Below are 19,662 nucleotides of genomic sequence, written 5' to 3'. Positions count from 1 at the left end.
CCATCACCTCCATCACTTCTATCATCTCCTTCACTATCGACGTCACCCCCAATCTTCCCGTGTCCAACACGGTCTCATACCCTCCTGTCTCAAGAAAAACCACGATTGGTCTGCCTGCAATCAGGAACCAGCAACTTTCCCTATCGCGCAAGCCTTCAAACTTCAGCCACGGTCGCGGTTCTGTTGTCCCTCCCGGGTAGCAGCCGTTGGCTTGAAGGGAAATTTTTCTGCTGAGAGACGCGTATTCCAATCCTCTCCTCGCCGGTCTCCTTACTATCAAGCCCAGCCTGTCTGGTCTGCACTGCTTCTGTAGCAGCAGGCGAATCAAGACTCCAGAGGAATCTCTCCACCAGAAGTTCCCTCCAGAGGGTCAATCCATCAGAAGGTTCCCCGCCAGAACTGGTTGTACCAGGCTGTCTCGTTAGTATCCTTGCACCAAACTCTTGAGGCAACTTGTGACTGATCTGCTCCTTCTTAGAACCTGGAGAAGAGAAGGCTATCATTCTAGCCAGAAACTCTCTCTATCAATTGTCTTTTCCACCAGAGAGCTCTCTGTCGGAAGTTCTTCTCGCCAGAAATCATTGCGACAGACTGGGTATATCCTGGTCCTTATTACCTAGTATCCTCGTAATCAGCTCTAGGGCAACTTGTTCTGTCTCCTTCAGTACCAAACTACTCGGATTTACCATCCACTGAAACAAACCCAGCAAATATCCAGGCAGCAAATATTCACGCAACAAATATTCGCGCGACAGACATTCACGCGACAGATATTCACGCGACAAATATTCACGCGACAAATATCAACGCGAGCCTAATCGCTGTAATCCAACCACACTTTCCAACACCTATGAGGTGTTCTCAAGATCAGTAGTTTCTGTGACAGTCGACCTTTCTGAGCTGTCTCTCTCAGGTGCGTATCAGCTACATCAAAGGCAGTTTGAACCCAGACTAACAGATATCTCCAGCAATACTGTGAATCATTCGGTTTCTGCTGGTCTTACTCTGAATCACCAAACAACCAGACTGCCAAGGTGTCTCAGGAGGCCTAACCATCACTCTTAATACATAAACACTTCCGACCTCGACATCTCACAACTATCTACATCCGCACTCCTGCATATCTTCTCTTGAGGCGCATAGATATCTTCTATTCGCAGCTTATCCTCGTTTCTGACGTCACCCACTACATCCAGACCGACCGACATAGTCAAAGACCCTTCTCTGTTGACACTCATCCTCTTTATCTTGAAGTCTAACAATAATTTTTATTGTTGTTCAAAAATCACATAATGGATCAAGATTATGAGGCAGCATTGCAGCTGTCCCATCAGCTGAATGCTAACATGGGTCAGAATGTAGTAGCCCCCTCTACAACAAGAGAAACCCGTGCTTCTAAGAAGGCGCGCATCAGTGATTCACCAGCGGCCCTCTCCCCTGAGCTGATGTCATTGACTGAGACAACAGTCTCTGATGCCCTATCCTCATTACTTCTCTCTCCATCACCGACTGGTTCCTCCCCAGAAGCTCCCTCTTCACAGGAGGATTTGATGCACAGTCAGTCACCAACCGGGACTGCAAGCTCCTCGTTCTCTACCCCAACCTCTTCTTATGACAATACCAACACATCCATGGTTGTTACAGAGGAAGACTGGTTCCTTGTCCAGAAACAAGGTGGTCAGAATTCTGATGGTACCTGGGACCGCGAATCACTTGTTACAACAAATATGAACACTAGCCCAAAAAAGGCGGTGCGAGTAACCCGCTCAGCTTCAAGAGAGCTTCAGAGAACTTCAGTCGCACATCAGATCAACATCAGTGATGATGGAATTCCTGGTTCAGAGCAGGAGCAGCCACAGAAACTGCGAGTGAGAAAGAGAGAGACCGACGATGATGATGACTTCCTCTTTGATGATAAACAGTCGAGCCCGGATCTTATGGAAGGTGTTCAAGGCACATCTGATCATAAGCCAACCCAGAAGCGAAAGGCTATGGCAAAAATGACTTCGAAGATTGCAAAGAAATCTAAAGCCCCGCTTTACCATGAGAATGTCCAGGATGGCAAGCCAGAGCCTATTGGCCAGCCTATAGTTTGGGCTTTCAAACGTCAGCAATTGTGTGAAACGCTCCCTTACTACAATGCCTACCAATCTGGAGCATACACGCATGACAATATTGCCCGTTCAATCTTGATTGACAAGGAAGTCAGCGTCCGCGACAAATTTGACGAGGAAATCGTAATCACTAGCGTGTAAGTACATTCGAATTCTGCAACTCTAAGGATCATACTAACGTCTGTAGTGGCGGTGGAAGATTGCTGGATGAGAAGACTGGTAGAATGGTCTATAAGAAGGATCAGATATTCAGCTCAATTGCGAATGCCTTCCTGAGAGCCATGGAACTCAAGTCACCTGTGGCCATTATTGCAGGTAAGCATCTTTGGCCTACTTTCAACAACAGCATCCCTTCACTTGCTGTCCTTGGACCCCTCTATGCTGCCATCTCCTCTTCCTAATTATTGACACCAGTAGCTAACATGTAATTACAGGCCAAGGAAACAAAATCAGTCCATCAAAGCTTCCGCACTATTACAACGTTCTGGACTGGTTTCACGTTACAGATGTCTGGCAGGAAAAGGTTCTTGGCCATAACGATGTCCGAGTCATAATCTGGAAGGTCCGTATGGAAAAGATCAACCTTTCTAATAGATCTTGGTGGGCGGCTCAGAACTCAAGCCCTCAAAACCTTGAAGAGCGTATGACAACCGACAAGCATCTCTGTGGAGAGTGCAATGTGGAGAGCAAGGTAATGTACAATGTTGGCCCAGCATGTTTGAACGTATCATGCGGTCAATTCTTCAACTTCGGGGTTGAATATGATGACAACACCCTCGACTACCATCCGGCATTCCTCAAGGAGAGAACCATATTCCTTGGCAATGATCCCGGTCCGCTGGCCCCGCCTCCTCTGACAGATGATGAGTTGAACCGTATTGGCGCTTTGGGATATGAAAAGCTGTGCAAGCGTGGCATGGTGTGCCAAACGTGTGGGTGCTGCATCAGACGTATCCAGTGGGGACAGTGGTCATGTGAGAATACCGACTGCGACTACACATATCGTGTTCAGCAGCTACCGGTTCCCATCAGCACAGTAATTGCCAATGACATGGACCATGATGATCAACCCGAAGATGAAAATCGGAAGGTTCATGGAGGTATCATATGCCACCAGTCAATTGTGGGCTCCTATGATCTCCAGACCTTTGACTTGCCCAACGAGAATGGAGGGATTGCGGGTTCCATCCGTCATTTCAAGGCAAACGGTCTCATCAATCAACAGAGAGATGGTCCAAACGATCTCTTCCAGGAAATCCAGGGGAGCGACTTGGATTTGAGACGCGGAGCAGCAGTGCATAAAGGCAGTAAGTTACTCCGTCCAATCCCATTGACAATGCTAATGCCTTCTAGCAACTCAAGAGGTATTGACTAACCATTTCACACAAAACCTCGTAAGTTCCAGCCTACCTTTAAGATCTGCAGGCAGCTCAACTAATTTCATAGGGTGCTGCATACAAATATCTCGTCGCCCAAGATTCAAAGGGTTTCAACGAGGCACCTCCCGTCGTGATCAAAGCAGCCAAGCGCATGATATGGGCTGGCCAGCACGCCGTCAATGACAAGAATACGGTGCATCACACTGAGGGTTTCCAAAACTTCAACGAGTGTTTAGTCATCGGATACTTTGATGGCAGTAAGATAGGCGTACGTCCCACCCATCTCCCAGATCCCAAGCATCCCTGCTAACTCAACCAGTATCACGACGATGGCGAAAAGACTCTAGGACCAACCGTCGCCACCCTCTCCCTCGGCGCAAATGCAGTCATGAAATTCCGCCCCAAGCACAAAACTCACATACCCGCGTTTGAGGAAGACCCAAAGACCAAAGACAAGAAGGAGAAGCCTGCTGTCCTGACCATCACTCTCAAGCACGGCGACATCGTCGTCATGCACGGTCGCTCTATCCAGAAGCTCTATGAGGTACTTATCCATCCCATCCATCCCCCCTCTCTCTACACACATACGTCTAACACCCTCCCAGCACGAAGTAACCCCCTACGGCGGTCTTCGCTTCGCCCTCACCTGCCGATACATTGTCCCTGACACCCTATCACCCATCGAACGTCTCGTCGCCGCCGACAAAGGTGCTTTCCCTCCCGGCTCGGAGCGCTTTAATTATAATGGCAGTCTTCACGCTATCCCCTTATCCTCTATCCCTGGACAAAACAGTCTCCAAGATACCCTCAACGAAATCAAAGCCAAGCATCAGGTCGGTGAGCTAGACACGCCACAGCTAGAGATGCTGCTTCGGGACCTTGGGGAGTATTATGTTTCGATTGCGGGATCTGCATAGGATCGTCAGGATGCGGATGTTGAGGTGCGGGAGGAGTGTTTGCTTATTTTTTCCTTTCTTGTTTCCTTCTTTTCCTTTTTATGCACGATTTGTCCAATGTTCACGACATGTTTGTTCTTTCGTTCATTCACATGCCATCCATCTGACATACCTACATAGCACATGCTTCTAGCACCCATGTTTCCCTTCCATCTCCCTCTCACATTCACATTTCACCTTTCCTTTCCTGCATTTCGCTCTTTGCGCCTTTTTGGAGTTCGGGGGTTCAATGGCTAGGATAAGGGGCTGACATTCAACGGATCTATCAATTTTCTTTTTGCTGGGCTAGGACATTCAATGGATCTTCTTTCTGCCTCGTTGCTTTTCTGTTAAGAGATACCCCTCGGAGCACATACATCATAGCAAGCATGGATTTATATAGCTTTCAACAATGGAAAAATTTGCCGAAAACACTTGCGATGAGAGGAAATAGATGAAAGCGTGAGTTACAGTAATCCAAATAGATTTCACTGGGTGATTAGAGGCAAGATTGTTTAGATATTACTCATCCTCATCACATGCAAGCCAAGTTATAGAAGTTAAGAATTTACATTGCAGTAGTTACATTTGGTATACAAGGTCAGTCCCATCCTGTGGTCGCTAAGTTCAATGGCGATCATGTTTGAACGCCGGACGCCAACCATCCATGGCCTTCTGGCCTAATTTACCACCGCCCCTTGACATTTGAAAAGAAATCCCTCTGCCTATCACCTCCCTCGGTCTGAGCAGCTCCTCTAGCTCCCTGCACGCCTGCTTGACCTCCGTGGCTAGGTCCGGCTCGGGCACCCGCTGTCGATTCTTCTCGAAGACATGGGTGGCCCAAAGTAACGTCGTCAACGACTCCAAACTCGGTGAGTGGTCCCCATCAAGACTACCACACCCACCTGCGCCGGTCAGACAGTCGCGGGTAAGCTGCTGCTCAGACGCTAACCGCATTGCTTCCATCGTCGCATCCATAAGTGGACGCGCCAAATGGGGGCTGCAGGCTAGAAGTCGATTCAGCAACCGAATCCGAAGACTGAACTTCGGGCGCGGGCTGGTTGTTCTCGTCGTGGTGGAGGTACTCGTTGATGTTGAAGTCGTCAAGGGCGCCGTCGTTGTCGAAAGCCAGATGATCATAGTTAAGATCGAAGACGTTGGGTTCAGCGAGGATCCCGTTCTCAAGGAGGTAACGATCTGACTCAGAGGGGTCAGGAGCGTCAAAATAGCCCTCGAGGTTGTACTGATGAACAGGGTCATTGCTAAGAGATGAGAGATGGTCGAGGCTGTGGCTGGTGTTGAACCCATCCAGGGCCGTTGCTCTCCCGACTGACACTGCAGGTCGCACAACATCGCGGCAGGATGTTGTGTCATATCGGAAGAGCTGGCGTTGGAGGATTCGGCCACGGGACGCATCTCGGGTGATAGTGATGCAGGGTTGACGGTGCGGGTTGGTTGGGTGTCGAGAGGTGACACTTGGGTGCTCATCGGCGATCTCTCGGTCGCGTCTTGCGAACCGAAGAGATCTTGTGAGAATGTAACTGGGCGGGGTGATTGGTGGGGAGATGCGGCGACTGAGCTGCTACGGAAGGCGCCCATTGAGCCACCCGTGAACTGCTCGAGCTCGCGCTGGAGCATGAGGTTCTTTGCCTCCATGTTGGCCAGGCGCATCTCGAGCTCCTGATTTCTCCGCTCGATGGCTTTCTTCTCGGCCTCGAGCGCTTCCACCTCCTGTCGTTTGCGCTCCCGCGATGATTGAGCGGCTCGACGGTTGCGGAGGACCCGCTCTACTCGTCGCTGCTCCTTCTCATCTTCGGTCTTTGCTCGCTTCCTTGACTGCGGGTTAGCGGACGTGTTGATGTGGAAGGGGCGATCAGGTATGTACCTCGGAGGCAGGTTGGTCTTGGGTTCGGGCAGTTGCTGGCCCCAGGACTTCCTCTTCTTCACGGGTTTCTTCTCAGGGGCAGGCGCAGGCGCAGGCGTGCCAGCCAAGCTGCTGCCGGCAATGGAGCCGCCGAACATGCTGTCATCGTCAAAGGAGCGCGGGGTCATGCATTCGCTGAGCGGCATGGACTCGTGAGGAGGGAAGAGGGGTGGGTAGTGGGTGCCGGGCGTCGAGACAAAGCTGTCTGCGAGGCTGTCGGCGGGCGAATCCTCGAACTTGATGCGTGGGGTCGACATGGTGGAAGGATTTGGGATGTGGGATTGACGTCGATGGGGGGGGGTTGTCTTGCTCAGGAGGAAGTTCGATGATGCCCTTGGTAGTTGTAGTAGGCTCAGGAGTGACACATGACGATGAAGAGGCCAGATAGATCAAAGAGGGGTTGCCCAATCATGGGACTGTGCGTGGTGGGATGGGGGTTGGGACGGCAACAGGCAAGTGGACAACTTGACTTTGGACACCTTGGCCTCTTCAGAAGAGATGGATGGGAAAGGATGAATTGGAGGATGGATGGATGAATGGGATGTTCATGGATGGAAGAAAGTCGGGGGGAAGAAGAGGGAGATCTGTCCTTTATCACTGACGGGCGCAAAGGGGCTAGCGGGGGCACGATGAGCAGGGGCCTAACCTGATTCGCTCTGGCGGCGCCGTGGATCGCTGATTGGCCGTCTAGCGCGGGGCTAGTGGCACGGTTGAATTGGCCGGACCCGGAAGGCGCAATTCAGATGCTGCTATTCTTAGGTCATCACGATGATTCCCGTATCGACTGTCCCATCTCACTGCCTCGCACTCTCGATGATCTATCTGACCGTCTGACAGTCACCGTCACTTTCACCGTCATCTTCGCATTTCAAGCATATCAAAATACTCAACGTAACGTAAGGGTACCAGCTTTCCGAGTAAATGCTTCCCGTCCATGACTTGGTTTCACCACGACCAAGACACTGACCGCACTGACTGTACGAGGCCTGACGATCAGGGGCTCGAGCTGTCAGGGTGCGCCCCCTGTGTCAGTTCACGACTCTCTTCATAAAAGCAAATTCATAAATTCATAAATAATCCATCCCTTCACTCGACTCAGCCCTGTTTCAGCTCTCGCAGCGCCGCACCTCGCCACGGTCCAACCAGCGCGCGCCCACGCCACACATCCAGAGTCAAGAATCCCGTTCTAAAGATGGACTCTCGCTCTCTCTCTCCTCGCCCCTGACACGCAGCGTAGAGGGGAATAGGGGAATAGGGGCACGGGGAGACGATTCATACCTTAGTCTCCTCTTCTTCTCCGACAACACATTGTCGTATTATTACATTATATTACAGATTGAAATAAGTAATAAGATAAATACATACTACATACACGTCCTATCTCCGGTTGGAGGAAGCAACCAATCCTCCATACATAAACCGCACTCAATACTCCATCAACTCATCAAATGGCGCAAAAAGCCCACCAACCCGCATCATCATCATCAACTTTCATCCCATCTCGATACTTATGTGGGGACCAGTAGTTAAGTTACAGAACAATTGCATCGTCTGGCCCACTCCGTGCCACAAACCCGCCCCCTATTATCGTGGCGTCGCTATGCAATAAATAATACAGTACGTGAGCACGAGCGTTGTACGTAGGGTTTGTAGTATTTTTGGGGAGGGAGTTGGAAACTTGGGGGTCCATTCTTCGGAATTATGTATGTATGGAATTATTGGAGAGAGATGCGCATACAGATACAGTCAGTCCCTCGATACATTAAACCGCTCTCCGGGTTAATAAAGGTGAGGATGCGTGCGTGCTGTCAGGGAAAACTTCCTTTAGGTAGAAACCCTTCTTTTCTCATCACCCTCCCACAATAAACCCCAAATCCCAATCCCCAAAAGAGAAAATTCAAAGATATATATATAAACTTCGCTTCATATCCCTAGGTATGTAAGGAACCTGACATTGGAGAACTCAGAGTATCCGCTGCATCTGTATATCACGTGACTTCTCACTGCTAAGGTAGGTACTCATAATCTAGGTAAAGAGACAAAGTGAAGGAGGAGGAGGAGCGTGGATGACCTTAGGTAAGAGTCTCTCTTCTATATCTACAGTCACTAGAGATCTATGGCTGGGCTGGCATAAGGTAACAGCGAAAGTTGGGCTGGGCTTATATGTGTTGGCTCACGTGCGTCTCTCAGCTTGATAGCTGTGTATTCCTGGCCAGGAAATAGGGCGGGTATGATATAATATGTATACTCCTCTTGATTTAAAAACTCTGAAGATTCTTGGTTCTGACCTTGGGAGGGAGATGTGGGAAATATAGGAAGACTTCTCGAGGTAGGGATTTGAGATGTCGCGAAGAGAGGGGCGGGGAAAGACGGTTTGGTGAGAAGGTACCTTAGGTAGGTGGTGTAAGGCGTGATATAGAAATCATAGGTTACTATGACGTGGAATAGGAATCGGTTTTTTGAGGGCTGATTGTAGGGTATATAAGGTAGAGGCCGTCGAGGAGATTTAAGGAGAAAGGAGGGAGAGAAAGAGGGGGGCTGTTCGCTTAGGAAAGGGAGGGAGGTAAGGGGAAGATGAACTTGATAAGCAACATATAAGGTATACGCTGTAACTAGATTTGCATGATGAATAGACAAAAAAGAAGGGACTTGGGGGTTCTATGTATTACGATTGAATCCATCTCTCCTCAAAAGTCCAAAAGGAATACAGGAGTAACCGCAAATTGATAATCCCTGAAACCAACCAAGCAAACGGCTTAGGATGAAAAGACAGGTCTCTTTCAAGTCACTTAGCACGAAGACAAGGGTAGATCTCTGAATTATATCATACCATAAAGCAGGTTTCCAAATTCCAGGTAGATAGATAGATCTAGAGCAAGGTGTTATTCCTGTGTTCGAGCATCCTACCCCTTCAAAAACGAACAAGCGAATTCGCCCCCTGAACGCCGCTCCCTGTTTAGCACAATACATGTATGCCATATCTTTAATTATAAGTTTATTCAAAATATCCCACTTTTCTATCCCAAAATAAAAACAATCCGACGCTCATCTTGAAGGCTCCCCTTCAACGGGTGAAGAAATTTTACATGTCACGTGATATAACCTCGACCACCTCGCCGAGATCTATGGACAAGCACATGACAACATTTAAAAGATCATCAAACCCCGACCATCAACCGGAAGCTATATTTACCATTCCCGTCAAATCCTACAAGTAAACATCCACTTTCTTTGGGGGAAGAGGGTATATAAGAAGAAAAAAAAGGAAAAGAAAAGAAAAGAAAGAAAAACCCCCCTCTCCCAATGGGTGATGACTCCCCCCTCACCAGCAAATCACCACCACCCCCCTCCACCCCACCTCCCGTCTCCATCCCCAAATCCGCATCGCAATGCATGACTCCCAGCGAGATATCGACGCACGTGCAATTCATGCGCGAAGCACTCTCCATGGTACCCTCCTCCCTCTCCCCCCCCTTTTTTTCCCCATCTACTAACACAACCTCCCCCCCTTATAGGCAGATCTCGCACTGCAAACGTCCGAGACGCCCGTTGGCTGCGTTTTCGTGCACCGCGGGCGCATCATCGGGCGCGGCATGAACGCCACGAACCGGACGCGCAACGGGACTCGACACGCGGAGTTCCTGGCGCTGGACGAGATCATGCGTGCGCGTGACGGGAAGAAGCCGCGATACGCGCCCGAGACGCTGAGGGAGTGCGATTTGTACGTCACGGTGGAACCGTGTATCATGTGTGCGAGTCTCCTAAGACAGGTGGGTATCAGAAAGGTGTTTTTTGGCGCCGCGAATGAGAAGTTTGGGGGTACGGGCGGAGTGCTGAGTATTCATGTTGGGAATGGGAGGAAGGCGGGGGATGGAGTGGAGGGGGTGGAAGTGGAAGGGGGCGAGGAGTGGGAAAGATGGCATAGGGATGATTATGAGGTTAGTGGGGGCTGGTTGAGAGAGGAGGCTATTGTGCTGTTGAGGAGGTTTTATGTTCAGGAGAATGATAGAGGTGAGTTCTTTTTGTCTTTCGTTTACAAATCCCTTCTTCATAGGCTGGCTGGCCTTAAAGTCACGGGATATGGATAGAGGGGTTGGAGAAGTGGTTCGGAATAGCTGGGATCTAGTATGCTAACATCTGATAGCTCCCGAGCCAAGAAGTAAGAAAGATAGGGTTTTGAAGCTGGAGGTAGAGCCGATGGGCGAAGAGGGGAAGATGGGAGATGGATCTGCGTCTTAAATCTTTTATACCCCATGAAATATTATGAATTCACGAACCAGCAACTGATCAAGGATCCTTGGGGCTGACATGGAGTGAGAACCACAGCCAAAGCCCGAGCATGGAAATCACTCTTGAGATGAAAAAGGCACACGCCAATATGCACAAGCCAAGCAGAATTCCCACTATGTACACAATTGCCGTCTGACTACGCCCTCGCTTCTACTGTCCCTGCTTCTCGGCCTCCAACTCCCTCTCTGCTTGTTGATAGTACTTCGCCGTATCAACCCCGTGGTGCGGGTGGTTTACAAAGTTGAACCACGGAATAATATGCAGCCAAACCCCCGAGTATCTCGAGTTCCGGCTCGCCACACCTTGCATGTACGATGTCAGAGTGCTTTCACCGTATAATGGCTCTCCCTTCTTGACCTTGGCGACCATCTCTCTCATATCCATCTCCTGCTCGCGCTTGTTTTCCGTGAAGCCGTAGAACCGCACTGGAGTCTTCCGTTAGCCTACGCCGGGAAGAGGAAGGTCGAGGAACGCACGGATGGAGCGCTGATAGAAGGTCAGAAATCCAGCTCCCAGTCCAATCACTCCCGAGAGTCGCATGATAGGTGCGAAGCCGCCCTTGCCAACCAACGAGGGTGAAATCCTCTCCCAAAGCAACATCAGACCCGGTCCTGCCGCCGCGGTCGCAGCTCCGACGGCGTAATCAGAGGGGCGAGCATATCCAATGACTCTCTTAATGTGTCTATCACAGTCAGTTTCTAGTTCCGCGATGATGGGCTTCGATTGGGGGCATACGGGTCGGAATCGATGAGCTGAGGGGAACAAGATTAGCTGCTGGGCTTCCGGAGGATTGGGGAGAGGGGAGCACGAACAGGATATGCAGTAGGGACCTTCTTTGCCGGCACAAAGGGCCTCTGCTCAACGTTCGACATCTTGAATGGCCAATTGCGGTACCAATTGAGGTTCACGATCTGATGAGGTCCGAATTCACATTTGTCGTCGTCAAGCTCGAGCCGAACTTGGCGCTAGTGCTACGTTGACCTGAATAGCCCACTTGGTCCGGCACGTCTCCCAAACCAGATCGCGTCGACCGCGTGTAAGGGGATCGCGCGCAGAACAACGCAAGCCCTTTGAGCACACTTCTCATGCTTCTAAATCCGGTCTAACTGGGTGAAAATACAATCCAAATATGTCTTCATCCAGTGCTACATCTCGACCTCTCCCTACCGAAGGACCATCCGCTGGCGGACATGATGAACTCGACGACTTAGGGGACTTGTTTGACTATGATGTCGGAGATGAGAATGATCCATTCAGTGATAATTACAAGCCTCCGAACAAGACAAAGGAACCAGCAAGCAAGGATAACACGAACGGGGCAGGATTGGGCATTGATGAAGAGGTTGAAGTCACCAGGAGACCCCGAGCTCCACGGGTGAAGCTTGATGAAAATAGGTGAATATTCGCGGCAGCTCATCTTTATAAATGCTAATTGGTGTCGCAGACTTCTTTCAGCAGCTGGGATACCAAAACTACGGAAGAAAGCGAAGGATCATTTGAAATTTAAGGGAAAAGGCCATGAGGTCGGCTTCAAACAAAACCCTAAATACAATGCCTTGCTGACGTAGATACAGTACTCTGACGCAGCTAGACTGCTCGCATTTTATCAATTATGGCTCGACGACCTCTTCCCAAAAGCAAGGTTTCTGGATGCGTTAGCAATGGTGGAGAAAGCAGGGCACAAGAAACGAATGCAGGCAATGCGCATGGAATGGATCAATGAGGGGAGACCCAGGTCATCAGTGCATGAAGATTCGATATTCGACGAGCCCTCCCTCCCGCCAAGAGAGGATGGAGGGAGGGAAAAGACAGCCCCGAGAATCGCTCCTATATTTGAGAAGACGGCGAGTGAAAGACCGAAAACACCGGTCCAGGATGCCGATGCTGAGATGGACGACATATATGATGCCACGCCACGACAGCCGCGCCAGACACAAGGAGCAACGGACTCTCAAGATTCATTATTTGGTGAACGGCCCAGTATATTCGGGCCTGCCAAGGCAGCACCTGCTGATGATGGACCCCCTGAGGATGATCTCGATGCGTTGTTGGCGGAGGAGGAAATGATGCGGGCTGAGTCTGCAAAGGCACAACCGGTACCGACTGCGAGCAAAGCACCGGCTCCCGCAGATGACAACTTTGATGATGAGATGGAGGCTATGGCGGAAATGGACGACATGTGGTGATAGAGGGGCATTGGGATGTGGGGTTTCGGCGTATGGCTCTGTTTAGTAGTAGCATTGCAAGGCGTAGGGGTTTCTCCGTTCTGGATATCATATTTGAGTATCTTAATGAATACAGTCTTAACATATACTCCACCAGCTGGACCTCAGATCTTGGATGGTTGAAGTGATTACAGAGTCATGGCGGGGTAACCTTCAGCCTGCTTTCAGGTGATGTACTGGGCAAGATTCGGAACATCACCCACTTCAGTGTCGAACGAGGAAAGAAATGCTCCTAAGTCATCAATATGGACAAGTATAACTCAATTCGTTTATCAGAACAAATTAGAAGGCCAAGGAGTTCAAGGTTCTGTCGTTTTATACGTTTGTAGTTCGCGTAAATAATCCACCGCGCCCTGACATCACAAAACTACAGTAATCGAATCTTTGGGCAATGCCAACTTCCAATCCGTGAGGCTGACGCAGTATCTGCTATCTGAAAAATGGCGGACGCTCTGGCCAGTGCTCTGGAAAGAGTTCACCTCGCATCCAGTACCTCAGATGGCGCAGAAGACGATTGGATCGACCACATCCTCGAAGAGCGACGACCACGCAAACGGGTAAAGCAGGACCAAGAACAGCTCCGGCGCCACCTGGAGCAAGAGTACTTGACTCCCTCAACTTCTTTCTCCACCGAATGGCTCAATAGATTGCAGCAGTAAGCTCACCCCAATATCCAAAGCCCTCAGAAGGTCCTAACCAAGCCCCGCAGACGCTGGGAAGCCCCCGCCGACTACACCAGCCTCTTCAAGATCGCGCCGACCCAGACACGCACAATCACCCGTTTCACTCGAGAAGGCCTCGAAGGCCGTGTCACAGGCTACAAGGAAGTCACAGTCCCAGCCAACAGCGCCACAGCGAAAAACTCCACGTCCCTGCTCCGCAAACCCGCCAACCGAGCGGACTTCGTGCGCGGCGCCGCGGGCTTCTTCCCCTTTGCGCCGGGCGGGCTAGAGGGGGTAGAAGCGGCCGCGGCATTGGAGGAAGAGGCTCTGAGAACGGAAGCTGTGACAGCGACAGGGCCGTCAAAACTCGAGCGCGTTATAAACTTGGGTGAGGGGGGCTTGCTGGAGATCCCGCCGGGCTTTGAGAGGGGGTTGGATTTCTCGAAGGGGAAGAAAGTCATTGATCAAAAGGAGGCTGAAGATGTTCAGAATGTGCTGGAGGAAGAGCCAGAGGAAGAGCTAGCGCAGGACTCTGGGGAGGCTGTCAACGGGGCCGCGGAGTCTGATGCGTCGGAGGACGATGGGGAGGATGATATCGATTCCCTGCTGCCTGTTGAATTCCCCGCACTGGAGCCCCGCGGTGTCCTGGCTGCCTCGAGTGCGAAACGAGGAGCGAAAGAATGGGCGCATATGGTCGATGTTAAGAGGGAGATCACGAATTTCAGAGAACTGGTTCCTGATATGGCAAGAGAATGGCCCTTCGAGCTGGATACTTTCCAGAAGGAAGCTGTCTATCATCTTGAAAATGGTGATTCGGTCTTTGTTGCTGCACATACGTCCGCTGGTAAAACGGTCGTAGCAGAGTATGCTATAGCTCTAGCAGCTAAACATATGACGAAGGCTATTTACACATCGCCAATCAAGGCACTGAGTAATCAAAAGTTCCGAGATTTTCGGGAAGTGTTTGATGAGGTTGGGATTCTTACTGGCGATGTCCAAATTGCTCCTGAAGCGAGTTGTCTGATCATGACAACCGAGATCCTACGGAGTATGCTCTATAGAGGAGCTGATCTCATCCGAGATGTGGAGTTTGTCATCTTCGACGAAGTGCATTATGTCAATGATCTTGAGCGAGGAGTCGTGTGGGAAGAAGTCATCATCATGTTACCGGAACATGTCACATTGATTTTGTTGTCTGCCACGGTTCCGAATACCTACGAGTTTGCTTCTTGGGTTGGGCGAACAAAGCGGAAAGATATCTACGTTATTTCTACACCGAAGCGGCCGGTACCATTGGAGCATTATCTCTGGGCAGACAAAGGCATTCACAAGATTGTAGACGCCGACAAGAAGTTCATCGAGAAGGGCTGGAAGAGTGCAAATGATGCTCTTTCCGGAAGAAATAAGGTTAAGGAGCTTCCCGCGCCCGAGCCAGCCAGCCGCGGTGGTGGAAACCAGCGAGGAAGAGGTCAAAACCAACGTGGAGGTCCCCAAAGAGGTGGTGGTCAGCAGCGCGGAGGCGGACAGCAGCGTGGAGGCGGACAGCAAAGAGGACGAGGTGGACCACCCAGAGCAAGCCATACGCCTGGACATATGGGTAGAGGTGGTAGGCCAGGGGGTCGAACTACAGCAGCTCAAGACAAGACATTATGGGTCCATCTCGTACAGTATCTCAAGAAGGAGAATCTGCTGCCGGCATGTATATTCGTATTCTCCAAGAAACGTTGTGAGGAGAACGCGGATGCGCTCAGCAACCAGGACTTCTGTACTGCTACCGAGAAGAGCGCCATTCACATGACCATCGAGAAGTCAATTGCTCGATTGAAACCGGAGGATAGAGTTCTGCCACAGATTGTTCGGTTGCGAGATCTGCTAAGCAGAGGTATTGCCGTGCATCATGGTGGTTTGCTTCCTATAGTGAAGGAAGTTGTTGAGATGTTGTTTGCGCAGACCTTGGTCAAAGTTCTCTTTGCAACCGAGACATTTGCTATGGGGCTGAACTTACCAACTCGAACGGTTGTCTTTTCTGGGTATCGCAAGCATGACGGCCACGCTTTCCGGAATCTACTTCCTGGCGAATATACTCAAATGGCTGGAAGAGCAGGTCGTCGAGGGTTGGATACCGTTGGATCTGTCATCATCGTTGCTCCAGGTGGTGGCGAGGCCCCACCCGTTACTGAGCTACGCCAGATGATTCTCGGGGAGCCTTCAAAGCTTCGCTCACAGTTCAGATTGACGTACAATATGATACTCAATCTTCTGAGAGTCGAAGCTTTAAAAATTGAAGAGATGATCAAGCGAAGTTTCAGTGAACACGCCACGCAGCAGTTGTTGCCAGAGCATGAAAAAGCAGTAAAGGTCTCCGAAGCGGATCTGGCAAAGATCAAGCGGGAGCCCTGCGATATCTGTGATGGGGATGTAGATTCTTGTCATCAGGCAGCTCAGGACTATAGGCAGCTTACGCTCGATCTTCATCTTGGTTTGCTAGCTACTCCTGTTGGGAAGAGGATGTTTGCCCCAAAGCGCCTGGTAGTCTATACCCGTGATGGTATTCGGACGCCGGGAATTCTTCTCCGAGAAGGTGCGACAGGTGGGGCTGCTCCTACAGTCCACGTCCTGGAAATCAGGACCCGGAGAGATCAAAGAGACACGACAGATTTGCTACCGTACCTGCCGAAGTATCGAAAATTGTTTACAAAGCTACCTCAGTTCAAGAAGCACATCTCAACCAAAACGTTTCAAATTCCAGTGGCTGATCTGGAATGTCTCACCAGGACGGTCGTCAAAGGGGTGATCCCTGACATCTTTGAGGGAGGTGAAGGGTATCAAATTGCAAAAGAAGAACTCGCACGCCTCTGCTCGTCATGGGAGCTTGATGAGTGGAATGAATTGGACTTTTCACGTATCAAAGACTTGCATTTGCGCGAGATTCTGGCGAAACGTCATGAAGCGGCAGTATCTGCGCAGAAAGCGAGTTGTCTGAAATGTCCCCAATTCATCAAGCACGTAAGTACATTGTCCATTTGAAGATAAGTCCAATACTCACTATCCTAGTATGCCATGTGCCACGACCAATGGCTCATCCAGGAGAACATCTCCCAACTGAGACGACTCATGTCCGATCAGAATTTGCAACTGCTACCCGATTACGAGCAACGTATCCAGGTGCTGAAGGACCTCGGCTTCATCGACGACGCCTCACGAGTCCAGCTCAAAGGTAAAGTAGCATGTGAGATCCACTCAGCTGATGAGCTCGTCCTTACCGAACTCATTCTCGACAACGTGCTCGCCGCCTACGAACCCGCCGAGATCGTCGCCCTCCTCTCCGCCTTCGTCTTCCAAGAAAAGACAGACATCGTACCCAACCTCACCGGCAACCTCGAAAGGGGCATGAAGACCATCATCGAGATCTCCGAGAAGGTCAACGAGCGACAAACCTATCACCAAGTCATCCTTTCCGCCGACGACTCCAACGATTTCGTCTCTCGCCCCCGCTTTGGCCTGATGGAAGTCGTCTACGAGTGGGCTCGAGGTATGAGCTTCAAGAACATCACTGATTTGACGGATGTGCTGGAGGGGACTATTGTCAGGGTCATCACGAGATTGGACGAGACGTGTCGCGAGGTTAAGAACGCAGCGAGGATTATTGGGGACCCGGAGCTGTTTACAAAGATGCAGACATGCCAGGAGATGATCAAGCGGGATATCACGGCTGTTGCAAGTCTCTACATGTAATGAGCTATGATTAACGAGCACAGATGGATGATACGAGGCATATTTGGTAGTAGATTGATTGAAGCGTGCTCTCTTCCTTTCCCCTCACTAGATGCAAAAAATACCACCAAAAAGCATAGATACATCCAAGCCCAGTACTTTGTCTTATTTGAACTTACCCATGGATGAGGTATCTCAGAAATCCAAAAGAAAAGGATAAAAAAAATAAAAAACATACAACAGCAGGTATTCGCTGGTGGTCACCCACCCAACTACTAATCTGCCGATCTAAGGCTTGTGTATGGCAGAGCGGACGGGATGCCCAATTCTCCTTAGTCTGTGGTCGTATGTACCAGCCTCTGTCTTATTCGTAAAGATATAGCTGGATCAGAACTATAGCGGGTACGGAAAAATCCTCGGAGATTCTTTGGAAACCCCCCGAGCATGTAGCCGGCGGGACTATAACCGAACCGACGATCCCGTGGATTAAACCCCTGAATTGACTCCTCTATATCCGACTTCGTTTTTTGTCGTTCTTCAGATCCAGAGCAGTAAGTAGTATCCCGCATGCAGTCAATGTTATCCGCTTCAATTTTTAAGGCCAGAGGTAAAACCAACAATCGAATCCATTCAGTCAGAGCCAACACTTTCGAACTTTGCTAGTACTTCTCCAATGATGGCTCTGATCACTCTGGAGCCATAACTCTGATCCGCACACTTCCAAACATTGGGCCAGGATATTCATGTTGGGTTTCAAATCGTCGTTAGTTCGAAAATCACCAGGAAGTTACGCTATTCTGCACTGAAGCTTTGCAGACTCTGGCACTCTGCCTTGGGATACAATATTCAATCAAATTTATCTGAATCCGAAATATCTTTCGATTCGATGGCTGCGTAAGGGGGTAGAACTTCGACATCTGGGGCAACCCTAGTGGGAACTGGATTGGATTCTGGCGTTGGCCTGACTGCAGGGGAATTTATTTCGAGGAGCACCCCGTGATAGGTTTCGGAATCGATTCCGGTGGTGGTCTCGTTGTCTGTTCTGGGTGTGGTCCTCGTTGGAGGCATCGCTGGGTGGACGCCAGCGTCAACAGGAGCAAGCTCGATATTTTCCATGAGTCTAGAACTTTCGCCAGATTCAGCGCATCGGTGGCAGCCTCGACATCGGTAGCATGCTCGATCAGTTGAGACAAGTTCTCTGGGCTTGAGGCGGGGAAACAGTGTGACTGTTGAGCCATCGCACCAGGTTAGATAACTGCAAGGTAAGGAATGGAGGAATAAATTACCAAGAATATAGTATAGACTCTGTACTAGTAATGGAGCCCACAAAAAGAGAGCCATGACTTGTCCAAAGCCCCATTGATTATCTTGAAAGTCGCTCCCAGTCACCTTTTTCATGACTTGCCTCTTACGCTCAAGCAATATCATGCAATAAAGGGTGCCACCGAAGAACCCAAGGCTCATTGGACCAAGGACCCACGGACTTCTAGATCTCAGGCATTGGTATATTGCAAATACCACAACCACAGTGACGGCGAGGCCTGCAATAGCGGCCACAGTGAGGCCGAATATAATCCATCCTCCTTTGCTGAATGGGTTCAGGAAATTTTTGAACCCCTGGATTCCAGTTCCAACCGATAACTTATGCGTTTGAATGTACACAAAACCAGGTGTAAGCTGGCTGTACTCCCCACAAGCAGAAGCCAGTTGTTTGATGGTCGTCCAAGAAGCTTTGTTGGTACGAAGGTAGCCCACCACACCCATATAGAACCCGAAATCCACCACCAGATATAGGCTGATCACTAGCACCCGTCTGATGCTTCTTTTTTTGGGCATGGCTACTCCCGTAGCAATCGCAGTACAAAATAAGCCGAGGAATTGCATCGTTGTTAATGATTGTAGGAAAGCGATTTCAAAGAACGGTGGAGACTGGTGAAGGCGAACAACAGCTGCGACGGTCACGGGAATAGTGAACTGTGCACTGGTATCCAGGAAGGTATCTTGCAGCTCTTTCCAGAATTCCAGGGAGTCGGGGTTGAGATGTCCTTGCTTCCCATAACCATATATTGCGACAAACAGCGGGCCAAATATCACAATTGAGACAAATTGCATGATATATGAGACATTTGCCTGAAACGTGAGTATGATAGTAATAGAAAATATCCAGGGGATCGCACTCACTCCAATTCCAGACAGATCGGGATTCCCAGTACCCCATGCTAGTGAGCATACATTCGGACAACTCTGGACAAGCTGAGTGATGTTGAGATTACCAGCTTCTGCCGTTGCCAATAAGGAGCCAATTGAAGGAAAAGAACAGGAGTAGGTTCCATTGACGAGAGTATTATTCATCGTGAGTTAGGTATTCGATGACCGAACTCTTGCCCTTGAAGAGAGACCTGATTTTCAAAGTCGGAGA

General features: G+C 50.0%; 7 protein-coding genes across 7 annotated transcripts; 4 read left to right on the top strand and 3 right to left on the bottom strand.

Annotated features, from left to right (window-relative positions):
* Positions 1 to 1,292: 1,292 nt before the first annotated feature.
* On the top strand, positions 1,293 to 4,410 carry M430DRAFT_38816 (hypothetical protein; the record flags this gene model as incomplete). The annotated part of the gene is made up of 7 exons (XM_024867278.1): positions 1,293 to 2,251; positions 2,302 to 2,429; positions 2,549 to 3,421; positions 3,468 to 3,508; positions 3,561 to 3,761; positions 3,813 to 4,037; positions 4,099 to 4,410. 7 exons carry the CDS (start codon positions 1,293 to 1,295, stop codon positions 4,408 to 4,410), a joined length of 2,739 nt encoding a protein of 912 aa, XP_024725657.1.
* A 322-nt stretch (positions 4,411 to 4,732) lies between these two features.
* On the bottom strand, positions 4,733 to 6,917 carry M430DRAFT_163335 (hypothetical protein). Its single transcript, XM_024863446.1, has 3 exons — positions 6,608 to 6,917; positions 6,314 to 6,523; positions 4,733 to 6,259 (listed from the first exon to the last, which is right to left on the bottom strand). Exons 2-3 carry the CDS (start codon positions 6,496 to 6,498, stop codon positions 5,056 to 5,058), a joined length of 1,389 nt encoding a protein of 462 aa, XP_024725656.1. The 5' UTR covers positions 6,499 to 6,523; positions 6,608 to 6,917; the 3' UTR covers positions 4,733 to 5,055.
* A 2,597-nt stretch (positions 6,918 to 9,514) lies between these two features.
* M430DRAFT_63303 (hypothetical protein) lies at positions 9,515 to 10,632 on the top strand. Its single transcript, XM_024869046.1, has 3 exons — positions 9,515 to 9,802; positions 9,868 to 10,363; positions 10,497 to 10,632. The coding sequence occupies exons 1-3, from the start codon at positions 9,656 to 9,658 to the stop codon at positions 10,589 to 10,591; spliced, it is 738 nt and encodes a 245-aa protein (XP_024725655.1). The 5' UTR covers positions 9,515 to 9,655; the 3' UTR covers positions 10,592 to 10,632.
* A 160-nt stretch (positions 10,633 to 10,792) lies between these two features.
* On the bottom strand, positions 10,793 to 11,530 carry M430DRAFT_132338 (hypothetical protein; the record flags this gene model as incomplete). The annotated part of the gene is made up of 4 exons (XM_024862248.1): positions 11,455 to 11,530; positions 11,378 to 11,394; positions 11,119 to 11,324; positions 10,793 to 11,067 (listed from the first exon to the last, which is right to left on the bottom strand). The coding sequence occupies exons 1-4, from the start codon at positions 11,512 to 11,514 to the stop codon at positions 10,793 to 10,795; spliced, it is 558 nt and encodes a 185-aa protein (XP_024725654.1). The 5' UTR covers positions 11,515 to 11,530.
* A 172-nt stretch (positions 11,531 to 11,702) lies between these two features.
* M430DRAFT_132335 (hypothetical protein) lies at positions 11,703 to 12,961 on the top strand. The gene is made up of 3 exons (XM_024862247.1): positions 11,703 to 12,037; positions 12,087 to 12,165; positions 12,217 to 12,961. Exons 1-3 carry the CDS (start codon positions 11,772 to 11,774, stop codon positions 12,826 to 12,828), a joined length of 957 nt encoding a protein of 318 aa, XP_024725653.1. The 5' UTR covers positions 11,703 to 11,771; the 3' UTR covers positions 12,829 to 12,961.
* A 288-nt stretch (positions 12,962 to 13,249) lies between these two features.
* M430DRAFT_113584 (hypothetical protein) lies at positions 13,250 to 17,397 on the top strand. The gene is made up of 3 exons (XM_024861520.1): positions 13,250 to 13,522; positions 13,577 to 16,535; positions 16,584 to 17,397. The coding sequence occupies exons 1-3, from the start codon at positions 13,308 to 13,310 to the stop codon at positions 17,262 to 17,264; spliced, it is 3,855 nt and encodes a 1,284-aa protein (XP_024725652.1). The 5' UTR covers positions 13,250 to 13,307; the 3' UTR covers positions 17,265 to 17,397.
* Positions 17,398 to 18,089: 692 nt separating this feature from the next.
* Positions 18,090 to 19,595, bottom strand: M430DRAFT_24487 (hypothetical protein; the record flags this gene model as incomplete). Its single annotated transcript, XM_024865072.1, has 2 exons — positions 18,090 to 19,373; positions 19,425 to 19,595. The coding sequence occupies 2 exons, from the start codon at positions 19,593 to 19,595 to the stop codon at positions 18,090 to 18,092; spliced, it is 1,455 nt and encodes a 484-aa protein (XP_024725651.1).
* Between the last annotated feature and the right edge of the window lie 67 nt (positions 19,596 to 19,662).

This window comes from Amorphotheca resinae, assembly GCF_003019875.1.
Source record: "Amorphotheca resinae ATCC 22711 unplaced genomic scaffold M430scaffold_1, whole genome shotgun sequence".
In the NCBI taxonomy this organism is placed as follows: Eukaryota; Fungi; Ascomycota; class Leotiomycetes; order Helotiales; family Amorphothecaceae; genus Amorphotheca; species Amorphotheca resinae.
This window is presented reverse-complemented; position numbering and strand designations above follow the sequence as displayed.

Bases quoted from the DNA above. Each gene is read 5' to 3' on its own strand.
- M430DRAFT_163335 (XM_024863446.1), bottom strand. From the start codon at position 6,498: ATGCCGCTCAGCGAATGCATGACCCCGCGCTCCTTTGACGATGACAGC. The intron at 6,260-6,313 runs GTACATACCTGA...CCCGCAGTCAAG, and splicing joins AAGACCAACCTGCCTCCGAG to GAAGCGAGCAAAGACCGAAG.
- M430DRAFT_63303 (XM_024869046.1), top strand. From the start codon at position 9,656: ATGGGTGATGACTCCCCCCTCACCAGCAAATCACCACCACCCCCCTCC. The intron at 9,803-9,867 runs GTACCCTCCTCC...CCCCCCTTATAG, and splicing joins TGCGCGAAGCACTCTCCATG to GCAGATCTCGCACTGCAAAC. The intron at 10,364-10,496 runs GTGAGTTCTTTT...AACATCTGATAG, and splicing joins TGTTCAGGAGAATGATAGAG to CTCCCGAGCCAAGAAGTAAG.
- M430DRAFT_113584 (XM_024861520.1), top strand. From the start codon at position 13,308: ATGGCGGACGCTCTGGCCAGTGCTCTGGAAAGAGTTCACCTCGCATCC. The intron at 13,523-13,576 runs GTAAGCTCACCC...CAAGCCCCGCAG, and splicing joins TGGCTCAATAGATTGCAGCA to ACGCTGGGAAGCCCCCGCCG. The intron at 16,536-16,583 runs GTAAGTACATTG...TCACTATCCTAG, and splicing joins GTCCCCAATTCATCAAGCAC to TATGCCATGTGCCACGACCA.
- M430DRAFT_132335 (XM_024862247.1), top strand. From the start codon at position 11,772: ATGTCTTCATCCAGTGCTACATCTCGACCTCTCCCTACCGAAGGACCA. The intron at 12,038-12,086 runs GTGAATATTCGC...TTGGTGTCGCAG, and splicing joins GTGAAGCTTGATGAAAATAG to ACTTCTTTCAGCAGCTGGGA. The intron at 12,166-12,216 runs GTCGGCTTCAAA...ACGTAGATACAG, and splicing joins TTAAGGGAAAAGGCCATGAG to TACTCTGACGCAGCTAGACT.